At 38.1% G+C, this 12,602-nt stretch overlaps 1 protein-coding gene across 3 annotated transcripts in view; it reads right to left on the bottom strand.

Moving 5' to 3' along the window:
* dpp6 (dipeptidyl-peptidase 6) overlaps positions 1-12,602 on the bottom strand; it is an 834,825-nt gene that overhangs the window by 14,207 nt on the left and 808,016 nt on the right. For all 3 annotated transcript variants that reach the window (XM_031903179.1, NM_001102992.1, XM_012964203.3), the window contains 3 exon segments: positions 8,966-9,013; positions 4,709-4,807; positions 2,934-3,003 (listed from right to left, as the gene is read on the bottom strand). In XM_031903179.1, coding sequence (XP_031759039.1) covers positions 2,934-3,003; positions 4,709-4,807; positions 8,966-9,013 — 217 coding nt within the window.

Raw genomic sequence — 12,602 nt, 5'->3', positions numbered from 1 at the left:
TCAATGTGAAAAATGATCCACTTAATTGCCTCCAGTATCAAAAAAGTATTCTTATTCAAAAAAAAGTATGAAGATTCACTCGCTTGGTAAGGTCAACAATTGAGCGGATCTTCACCCGATATCCCCACCTACGGGTGGGCGATATCGAAAAAGATCGAATTATAACAATGGGTATAGGCAAAGTCGGTTCGGGACCGCATCAACGAGCCGATACGGTCCCTGATCCAACTAGATTTTTTAACCTGCCTGATCGATATCTGGCCAATTTCAGCCCAGATATCGGTCGGGTATGGTCGTTGTTTCTGCCCGTACATGGGCCGATAAGCTGCCGAATAGAGATGTAGCGAACTGTTCGGTGGCGAACTAATTCGCGCGAACAACGGGTGTTCGCGAGTTTGGAAGTTCGCAAACTTTTCGCGTATGTTCGCAATTTGGGTTCGCGTGGCGTTTTTCCGCTACGTTTTTTCTCGGCCTAAAAACACAGCGCAAGCCACACATGGCGTTTTTCAGCAAATCCCGTTTCCATGGTGCTACTAGTGCGAAATAGCAAAAAACGCCGCGTATTTCCGCTAGGTCTGCCAGCTGCCTTTGCGGTTTTACGCAACGCTGTGTCAACAAAGTATTTTTCAGAGAAATTTTTGCCCTTGATCCCCCTCCTGCATGTCACTGTCCAGGTCGTGGCACCCTTTAAACAACTTTAAAATCAGTTTTCTGGCCAGAAATGGCTTTTCTAGGTTTTAAAGTTCGCCTTCCCATTGAAGTCTATGGGGTTCGCAAAGTTCGTGAATATTCGCACTTTTTGGCGTAAGTTCGCGAACGCGTTCGCAAACTTTTTTTTTGAGGTTCGCTACATCCCTACTGCCGAATCAGTCCAAGGGACCAATATCAGCAGCTACAATCGGCCCGTGTATGGGGACCTTTAGACAAACAGAAAGGAAGTAGACTGTCACATGACTACCAACAATAATTTCATGCAAGCAGATAATGTGAATAATAATATAATAATAATGTGATCTTGTCTGTATGGCTTTTTTGTTTCTGATCCCGCCACCTATCAGGCAACAACAGACCATTTGACATACAAATAAAACCCACACAGCATTGATGCCGAGAGTATTTTGAAGCGACTCTAGAAGCCGATACACAGCACTGTTTGTACTTTCACAAATCATTGGCGATTCACTCAAGGGCTCTAGTTTAATCCGCCGCTTTCAGTTGCTCAGCCAGGCAGGTCAAACCCATTATGTTATATTTTAAACTGAAACGCCGGGCTTGAAATTGTCAGCGGCAGAGCATTTTGAAAAGCCACAATTCAGCGCAGACCTTTAGTCAAAGATAGCAATGACAGGTTAGAGAAATCATAACCCAACGCTTTGTCTGCATAGATCTTTTCTTGCAAAGTAACGTTGTAATAAAGGGTGGCAGATACAACATAATAGAAAACCAAGGATCCGCTATAAAATTATAAAAAAAAGAATCCGCTTGATATTCTGTATGCCTAAACCCCTGGTATTTATTTGGCTTGTGCCTCCTACTTCAACTGTACAACAAAAACACAACAAGCATGCAATTTTCAATCGTCATTTTTTAAAGGGCAACACACCATTATTATAATCGCATCCAGCTTGCTCATGTTTGTGTTGGATTTGCATACAACTTTTTTGACTTGAAAGGGTCATAGACACAACAGTTCAACTGGCAATAGTTTGAAAGAAATGGAACATGTATGGGACCCATTATCTGGAAACCTGTTATCCAGAAAATTCTGAATTATGGGATAGTCATCCCCCATAGACTCCATTATAAGCAAATAATTCTAATTTTTAAAAATGATTCCCTTTTCTCTGTAATAATAAAACAGTACCTGTACTTGATCCCAACTAAGATATAATTACCCCTTATTGGGGCAGAACAGCCCTATTGGGTTTATTTAATGGTTAAATGATTCCCTTTTCTCTGTAATAATAAAACAGTACCTGTACTTGATCCCAACTAAGATATAATTACCCCTTATTGGGGGCAGAACAGCCCTATTGGGTTTATTTAATGGTTAAATGATTCCCTTTTCTCTGTAATAATAAAACAGTACCTGTACTTGATCCCAACTAAGATATAATTACCCCTTATTGGGGCAGAACAGCCCTATTGGGTTTATTTAATGGTTAAATGATTCCCTTTTCTCTGTAATAATAAAACAGTACCTGTACTTGATCCCAACTAAGATATAATTACCCCTTATTGGGGCAGAACAGCCCTATTGGGTTTATTTAATGGTTAAATGATTCCCTTTTCTCTGTAATAATAAAACAGTACCTGTACTTGATCCCAACTAAGATATAATTACCCCTTATTGGGGGCAGAACAGCCCTATTGGGTTTATTTAATGGTTAAATGATTCCCTTTTCTCTGTAATAATAAAACAGTACCTGTACTTGATCCCAACTAAGATATAATTACCCCTTATTGGGGGCAGAACAGCCCTATTGGGTTTATTTAATGGTTAAATGATTCCCTTTTCTCTGTAATAATAAAACAGTACCTGTACTTGATCCCAACTAAGATATAATTACCCCTTATTGGGGGCAGAACAGCCCTACTGGGTTTATTTAATGGTTAAATGATTCCCTTTTCTCTGTAATAATAAAACAGTACCTGTACTTGATTTGATTTTTGAATTATTTGTTTATAATGGAGTCTATGGGAGATGGCCTTTCCATAATTTGGAACTTTTTGGATAATGTGTTTCCAGATAAGGGATCCCATACCTGTATATATGAAATAAGGACACAACAATGAGCTGTTAAAAGTTAAAGAATTAAATGGAATTACTCCAACTAAGAAACTAAATCTCACCACATAAATCACGGTAACCAACACAATCCTTCGCTTTCCGACGTACATTTGACTTATTACAAAACAGCGCACATACTTACACAACGAGCAGCAAAGGGTAATGAGCTTTGCTGGAAAAAGTTGCAGGCTTGATGATCTGCATTGGCAATTCTGGGAAATAAAATAAATCTCATTAAAGTTTCCTTCCATTGTCACGCTCTTTGCGAATAATAGCATCGAGAGATCGTGTGGCTGAGATGGGTAAACCCAGGTCAAATTACATTCAGGATCATTAAGTGCATCAATCTGTCAGACACATCTAAATTGAAATGTTCTTAGGTCTACTGTGTTATCTTTAAACTTCTGTGCACATTAAGATGAATAATACTGATGACTTGTATCTGCTTGGTTATTTGCGCCAAACTCAGATCTGATTTCAGACTGAACTCATTATTAGCAAAGTTTCTGAAGTTCTAGTACATTTTGTAAAGAGGCCCATACAGGCTAGTTCTGTTTCTCTGATGGCTTTGGTTTGGTGCTCTTGGAGCCCAAAATATGACCCACGTGACAGAGTTCTTCTTACACTTGTGGGTTTAGGCCTTTCTTTGCATTAGAATATGTGTCCAGCCCCCACATAACTTATTACAAAGCCACAGATCCATGGAAAGTCATACCCGACTCTCCTACAGGTTTGTGGATGTCCAAGACAGTAAATAGGCATCTACCTCATATTTTACCTTATCTCTTAAGTGTCACTGCTTTAGGCCATCTCATTGATCAGTCCAAATTACAGGTTGGATATCTGAATTCTATATGGGCCCTATGAAAGTGTTATGTAAGGATTGTTGCTGGATCCTGAGTATTATAACCCAAAAGGTAGTGTGGGTATTTGAAGGCTGTGGACTCTATTTATTCCATGGTAGACCATCCACCTTAGACCATGGGCCCACTCTCTAAACCAGTGATCCCCAACCAGTGGCTCATGAGCAACATGTTGCTCCCCAACCCCTTGGATGTTGCTCCCAGTGGCCTCAAACCAGGTAGTTATTTTTGAATTCCTTACTTGGGGGCAAGTTTTGGTTGCATAAAAACCCCAGTATAATCCCAAACAGAGTCTTCTGTAGATTGCCAATCCACATAGGGGCTATTAAATAGGCAGTTATAGCTCTTATTGGCACCCCCAGGAACCTTTTTCATGGTTGTGTTGCTCTCCAATACTTTTTCTACTTGAATGTGGCTCACGGGTATAAAAGGTTGGGGATCTCTGCTCTAAACTATTTTTCCTCCTTTCCTCACTCAACCACTTTATTCTCCAAGTCCCTTTTATTTACATGCTAGCATCTATTCTTCCATCTTCTCCTCATCTTTGTTCCCATTCAGAAATAGGGAATGACCATGAAACAGGCCAAATGGTCAGAAGCAAGAGGGCCCACTGACACCTGGGCCCACCGGGCGTTTCCTGGTATCCTGGTTGGCCAGTCCGGCACTGAGTTTGACAGGTAAGAGCCTAACCTTAGATCTGCCTAGAACAGTGGTTCTCAACCTTCCTAACGCCGCGACCCTTTAATACAGTTCCTCATGTTGCGGTGACCCCCAACCATAAAATTATTCCCAAGACCATCGGAAATATGTGTATTCCGATGGTCTTAGGCACCCCTGTGAAAGGGTCGTTTGACCCCCAAAGGTTGAGAACCGCTGGCCTAGAACAAGACATCAAGTTTTAAATTACAATTCCTTTCCATTTGTTGGCGAAGATGCTTACTCTACCAAGATGATACCCCCATCAGGATATTTCTAACAAATTATGATTAGCTTCCATATCCCATGATAACGAGTAAAGGAGAATAAGATGATCTGTGACAGCTTTACAACTTACTATAATCTTCCATCTGTATGTCCGTATATTCCACTATAGGGATCTGTTTTTCACCCATAGCATATTCCACATAAGAATTATTCTCCAACTCAATGAGAACTGCAAAAAAAAAGAAAGAAATACAATTATTAAGATCAAACACAACAAAAGAAAAAACAGATTTATCAGGGGTCTCTGATGGACTTATTTTTTTCTAAAGCATATTCAGCCAACCCCTTGGGGGGCTACAGATGACTAAATGAAAAACTAAAAGGAAATTCGATCAATTAAGTCTTCTTGAATGTCTATTGCCAAAGGCATGAATTTAGTTCATTTAGTTCATCTGTCTGTCCATATGCTCTCAATAATCAGAGTTATCCACTTACATAATATCAATCTATATGAATTGACTTTATGGTAACTAGTGAGTGAGGGAAGGCAAACCACTCTAATGTATGTGGAACACAGAGTGACATAATAATTATGGTTGATAAAGATACAAATCCAGGGTGTTCAATCTTTTTAGTACCGGTATGGGACCTGTTATCCAGAATGCTCGGGACCAGGGATCTTTCCGTATTCTGTAAATCTGCTAAAAATCATTTAAATATGAAATAAACCCAATAGGGCTGTTCTGCCCCCAATAAGGGGTAATTATATCTTAGTTGGGATCAAGTACAGGTACTGTTTTATTATTACAGAGAAAAGGGAATCATTTAACCATTAAATAAACCCAATAGGGCTGTTCTGCCCCCAATAAGGGGTAATTATATCTTAGTTGGGATCAAGTACAGGTACTGTTTTATTATTACAGAGAAAAGGGAATCATTTAACCATTAAATAAACCCAATAGGACTGTTCTGCCCCCAATAAGAGGTAATTATATCTTAGTTGGGATCAAGTACAGGTACTGTTTTATTATTACAGAGAAAAGGGAATCATTTAACCATGAAATAAATCCAATAGGGCTGTTCTGCCCCAATAAGGGGTAATTATATCTTAGTTGGGATCAAGTACAGGTACTGTTTTATTATTACAGAGAAAAGGGAATCATTTAACCATTAAATAAACCCAATAGGGCTGTTCTGCCCCAATAAGGGGTAATTATATCTTAGTTGGGATCAAGTACAGGTACTGTTTTATTATTACAGAGAAAAGGGAATCATTTAACCATTAAATAAACAAAAACAAATTTGAACATTGGTTCCTGAACCCACAGTGTAGAATTAGCTTGGAAAATGTGTAAATGATGGATGTATACCCATAATACCCATATTATTGCCCAGAATAGGGTGCCATAATAGATTATGAGCCGGTATTGGTGAATAGTTACTGTTATAGAATCAGATGCCAATATTGTGTATTGATTTATCACACTGTAATGTGATTCCTACAATGTGAAGGATTTAATACTAAGACTATGTCTCAATGCACACTTAAGCACCTTGTAAAGGAGACACCGGGGTAATAAAGCCCTATCTCAAATGCTCTCTCCATATTATTTCTCAAAAACAAAAAAACAAGCTTAATTCTTTGAGGGGAACCTCATTTAATTAAGGGAGCGGAAATTTGCTTTATCAGCTGAGAGGGGTCGGTCACTCAAGGGACCCACATGGAGTCTCTTATTTGTTCTTATAATTGCAACCATAGATAAATAGCAATAGCTTGGAGGAGATTGGCATATTTCCTGGAGGACGCTCCTTTCTGAATTCTGGGGCCGTTGGGACTGCATTATGCAACGAAACGGAATTGGAGCGCCTTTCAGATCCATATATACGCTTCCGTCTATTCTAAAGAGAGCTACAATTAGCCATTAGCAAGCTTTTTATTGCAAGCGATAGAGCACAGAATGCATCGACAATAAGGCTACTTAGGTGGGAGAATATTCATGAAGATATTACAATGTCCCCAGGTTAATAAGGCCATATTTCGCTTTGCATTCATGGAAAATAGAATAAAAGCACATTGATCTCACTAGGGCTGGTCGAGAACCAGACAACGGTTACTGTAGCCCTTCTGATATAAAACACACCAAGAAAGGAGTCTAATTATATTGGCTTCGTTGGGCCTGAGGTAATGTTATAATAAAGCCAAATCGCAGCACATATGTCATAATTGCTCTCCTCTGTCTTCTATCAGAGGACGACGGTAGGAAATAAACTGGGAACAAACGTATTCCAGACAGGGTGCCTTCCTACCAAGCACATAGGGGGGAAAAGTCTTGTAGTTGATAAATGGATTCATCCCTTCTTGGGAAACGTTTCATTTGGAAATGATGGCAAAATAGTAATGATTGCTTTAGTCACTTTTACTGTAAAGGCCCCCATACACGGGCCAATAGAAGCTGCCGATATCAGTCCCTTGGACCGACTCAGCAGCTTATCTGCCCGTGTAGGGGCAGAAACGAGCGGGCTGGCCGACCGATATCTGGCCTGAAATTGGCTAGATATTGATCGGCCAGGTTAAAAGATTCAGTCGGCTCGGGGGCCGCATTGGCTCGTTGATGCGGTCCCAAACCAACTGCCCCATTGCCGCCTACATAATTATTTTTTTTTTTAACTTCAAGCTCCCCGATATCGCCCACCCGTAGGTGGGGATATCGGGGGAAGATCCGCTCGCTTGGCGATCTTGCCAAGCGAACAGCTCTTACCGTGTATGGGGACCTTTAGTCACCAGCTACTGGGATTTCCACTCCCCCTGTTGGGTTTATTATACGTTTAATGATTTTCTAGCACACTTGAACTATGGTGGTCTAAACGTAGGAAAGATCCCTTATCCAGAAAACCCCAGTCCCCAATAGGATATTCATCCTATTCTCAATGAATGAGAATCTGTTATCCAGGATGCTTGGTACCTGGGGTTTTCTGGATAAGGGATCTTCTTGGAATCTGTATAAGGTGCAACAGAACAGCACCATAGGCTTTGGGTTGTACTGAAGACAAAATAACAGATGCTATCAATGATATTATGGCTTAAAAATTAACTCTACCACAAATATTAGAGCCATCATTATAATCAATTGGTGCACAGGTATGGGATCTCTTACCCATTATCCAGAAAGCTCCGAATTAAGGGAAGGCAATCTCCCATAGAGTATATTTTATTCAAATAATTACATTTTTTAAAAATTGATTTCTATTTCCCTGTAATAATAAAACAGTACCTTGTAATTGAGCCTAACTAAGCCACATGAATCCATATTGGGGGTTTAATAATATTATTGGGGGTATATTATGTTTAAATGTTTTTTTAGCAGAGTTATGGTCTGGTGATTCAGATTACAAAAAGATCCCTTATCCAGAAATCTCCAGGTACCAAGCATCCTGGATAATAGATCCTATATCTCTACTTCTTTCACTAAGAATAGGATGAATATCAGACAGTTTGGGGACTGGGGTTTTGTGGATAAGGGATCTTTCCAGTTAGTTAGTTTCTAAGTTAGTTTAGACCACCATAGTTCAAGTCTGCTAGAAAATCATTAAATGTATAATAAACCCAACAGAGAAAATGGAAATCATTATAAAACGGAATTGTTTGCCTATAATGGATTCTGTGGGGACTACCTTTCCATAACTCAGAGCTTTTTGTATAAGAGATTTCAGGATAAGTGATCCCATAATAATTTTAAGATAATCTGTCCTTTTTGAAATCAGTTGTTAGGGAATAATATCTCATATCTTTCCCTTTCGTCCCTGTAGCTGGAGACTGGTAAAGAATGGGGGAAAGCAGGATAATAACGGTACAAATCCTTTGCTTTTAAAACATTTGCACAATATGTTTGGGATCCTTCTCACGTGACAGGGAAGCAAATAGGGGGAGGGACATGAATAGGCAATTGGCAGTATGATGATCCATTTGGCACGGCATTGGGCTTTTTATTCCACACAAAGGATTCCCAAAGGCTCTGATTATATAATATAATAATAATCAGTGTTTCTTCGTGATGCAAAATTTTTGAATAGTCCAAGATTTTATTAAACTTTTAGTGTCCCTTTTCCTTCTATTCTGGACCTACATTTACACAGTGAAACACAGAACGCCAACGAGAAACTGACTTCCTACCCAACTGCCACCATATTGTGTTTCTTGTGTTTTCTTCCTCATTATGATACTAAATAACCCAATAGCTCTGAATTCCAGCCTTTGGGTAGAATAATGGCTTCCTTGGGATTATCTTTCACAGCACAACATGCTTTCTAACTTCTCCAGGTGGGATGTGGAATCGATACATAATACACAAACCATTTGGATTTTTCTCATATGAGCTCAAACACTTACTCTGTCTGTTAGTGGTGTTATGAACAGTCACAACAGGAACCCGAGGACCTAAAAAAAAAGAAAAATATGCATTTTACCTTATATTTTATACATTGTTATATGTTTATGATGATATCAAGACACGTTCAGAAGACTACAAACATAAAAAGAGGATCGATGCTCATCCAACAGCCCATTGTTTATAATCAGTATTCCTTCTCTTCCGGTCTATGATCAGAAAATTGCCCGGAAGCCAGTTAGGATGAGAACTAGGGTGAATGGGCATTTACTCTTAGATATAAGATGACTGTTCATTTGCTAACCTAGATATTCATGGAACTATAGCTGAATGAATGATACACTGATATTTTTTTTTATTTTCATTTTATGACCCAAGAGGGCTTGACCAAAGCATGGACCTTCAGGGGAGCCCTGGCCAAAGGTTGCACCTTCATCAGGGACACACGATGGAGGCCTAACTATTTCTGTTATATATTTCCTGCTGTACGCAGACCTTTATGTAATCATTCAACCTAAACCAATCCCTAAATGCCCCCCTATTCATTGCTTTAAGACCCACCAGGAAGAACAGCCCCACAGTATTGGGAAAATCTATATTGCTTTGTGTATTATAAGTATCAAAGTTTATAAAAATGTTTACTTTACAGTACAGGTATGGGATCCCTTATCAGGAAGCCCATTATCCAGAAAGTTCTGAATTACGGAAAGGCCGTCTCCCATAGACTCCATTACAAGCAAACAATTCTAATTTTTAAAAATGATTTCTGTTTTCTCTGTGATTATAAAACAGTACCTTGTGCTTGATCCCAACTAAGATATAATTACCCCTTATTGGGGGCAGAACAGCCCTATTGGGTTTATTTAATGGTTAAATGATTCCCTTTTCTCTGTAATAATAAAACAGTACCTGTACTTGATCCCAACTAAGATATAATTACCCCTTATTGGGGCAGAACAGCCCTATTGGGTTTATTTAATGGTTAAATGATTCCCTTTTCTCTGTAATAATAAAACAGTACCTGTACTTGATCCCAACTAAGATATAATTACCCCTTATTGGGGACAGAACAGCCCTATTGGGTTTATTTAATGGTTAAATGATTCCCTTTTCTCTGTAATAATAAAACAGTACCTGTACTTGATCCCAACTAAGATATAATTACCCCTTATTGGGGGCAAAACAAACCAATTGGGCTTTAGTAATGTTTAAATTATTCTTTAGTAGACAAAGTATGGAGACCCAAATTATGGGAAGAACCCTTATACAGAAAATCCCAGGTCCTGAACATTCTGGATAACTGGTCCCATACCTGTATTTTATTCATTCTCCGGACTAAGTAACATGACTACTGCACCATAAGGAAGAATGTAAAGTGGTCTAGAAAGCCCCTTAAGTTATGGAGATCCATACTTAAGTTATGGAGATCCAAATCATGGAAAGACCCCTTATCCGGAAAACCCCAGGTCCTGAACATTCTGGATAACTGGTCCCATACCTGTATTTTATTCATTCTCCGGACTAAGTAACATGACTACTGCACCATAAGGAAGAATGTAAAGTGGTCTAGAAAGCCCCCAATATACAATATATGGAATTCATAGAACAGAAGATGAAAACTTTAGGATAAAATGAGAGTTGGGATAAAATGTTATATTTGTTTTACTTAGATGCTTATTAAAAGTACAGTTGGGGTATATTTGTTTGTAACACTATTTAATAGTAATAAAATATTACTTTGCTGTTTATTCAAAGACAATTAAAAAAAGAAGAAAGACTTCCTACTAAACAACCTTCGCCTGGAGTCTCATCTCATGTGGATTCTCGAGGGTTTGGTGCAGCTGATAATTGCGCTACTAGAAGCTAAACTCCCAGTGTGTAGACAATAGAAATTCAAATGTTCCGTGCCGGCGTCCATAGCATATCTCTTAAACATTGATGAATGATTTAAAAAGAGCAGCTGCGAGCGATGAGAACCCAGAGAATTCCGCTCTGCAGAGCCCAGATAATTGGCAACTGCCGCATCTATCTGCCGATTGGAGATCTCTTTATTTGTTGCCTTATGAATTATTTATGCTCGATACACCAAGTGAAGATATTATCATACAAATAAAAAAAAAAAGCAGGCATTATTTTGTCGAGGCTCCGTGAATGTTTTTAGATATTTTCCCAGTGTTTCACGCAGGCAACAAGGCCAATGCGTGTATAATATATATATGTATATAAATACATAGTGACAAATGTAAGGACACTTCTCTGTATATTTTATGCGCTTATATAGATATATATAGAGCTATTACACACACATAAAAAAACAATATACACTCAAACTATATAAAGATCGATAAAACTATATTCAATGAAAATAAAAAATGATATTGTATATTAAAAAATATAACAAATATACATAAGAGATAAAATATATTCTATAAAAAAATATATATATTTTGTATATTAAAGAAATAAAAAGATATAAACACATACAAATGTCTATTATATAAAATATATATATATATTATCCATTTAAAAAGTAAATACAGGTATCGGACCCCTTATCTGGAAACCCGTTATCCAGAAAGCTCCGAATTACGGAATGCCCGTCTCCCATAGACTCCATTTTAATCAAATAATTCAGAATTTTAAAACTGATTTCCTTTTTCTATGTAATAATAAAACAGAACCTTGTAATTGATTCCAGCTAAGATATAATTACCCCTTATTGGGGCAGAACAGCCCTATTGGGTTTATTTAATGGTTAAATGATTCCCTTTTCTCTGTAATAATAAAACAGTACCTGTACTTGATCCCAACTAAGATATAATTACCCCTTATTGGGGGCAGAACAGTCCTATTGGGTTTATTTAATGGTTAAATGATTCCCTTTTCTCTGTAATAATAAAACAGTACCTGTACTTGATCCCAACTAAGATATAATTAATCCTTATTGGGGGCAGAACAGCCCTATTGGGTTTATTTAATGGTTAAATGATTCCCTTTTCTCTGTAATAATAAAACAGTACCTGTACTTGATCCCAACTAAGATATAATTACCCCTTATTGGGGGCAGAACAGCCCTATTGGGTTTATTTAATGGTTAAATGATTCCCTTTTCTCTGTAATAATAAAACAGTACCTGTACTTGATCCCAACTAAGATATAATTCCCCCTTATTGGGGGCAGAACAGCTCTATTGGGTTTATTTAATGGTGAAATGATTCCCTTTTCTCTGTAATAATAAAACAGTACCTGTACTTGATCCCAACTAAGATATAATTACCCCTTATTGGGGGCAGAACAGCCATATTGGGTTTATTTAATGGTTAAATGATCCCCCTTTTCTCTGTAATAATAAAACAGTACCTGTACTTGATCCCAACTAAGATATAATTACCCCTTATTGGGGGCAGAACAGTCCTATTGGGTTTATTTCATGGTTAAATGATTCCCTTTTCTCTGTAGTAATAAAACAGTACCTGTACTTGATCCCAACTAAGATATAATTACCCCTTATTGGGGCAGAACAGCCCTATTGGGTTTATTTAATGGTTAAATGATTCCCTTTTCTCTGTAATAATAAAACAGTACCTGTACTTGATCCCAACTAAGATATAATTACCCCTTATTGGGGGCAGAACAATC

The sequence above is a fragment of the Xenopus tropicalis genome, chromosome 6 (assembly GCF_000004195.4).
Source record: "Xenopus tropicalis strain Nigerian chromosome 6, UCB_Xtro_10.0, whole genome shotgun sequence".
NCBI lineage: Eukaryota > Metazoa > Chordata > Amphibia > Anura > Pipidae > Xenopus > Xenopus tropicalis.
Note: the sequence above shows the minus strand (reverse complement) of the source record. Positions and strands in the feature narration are given on the sequence as shown.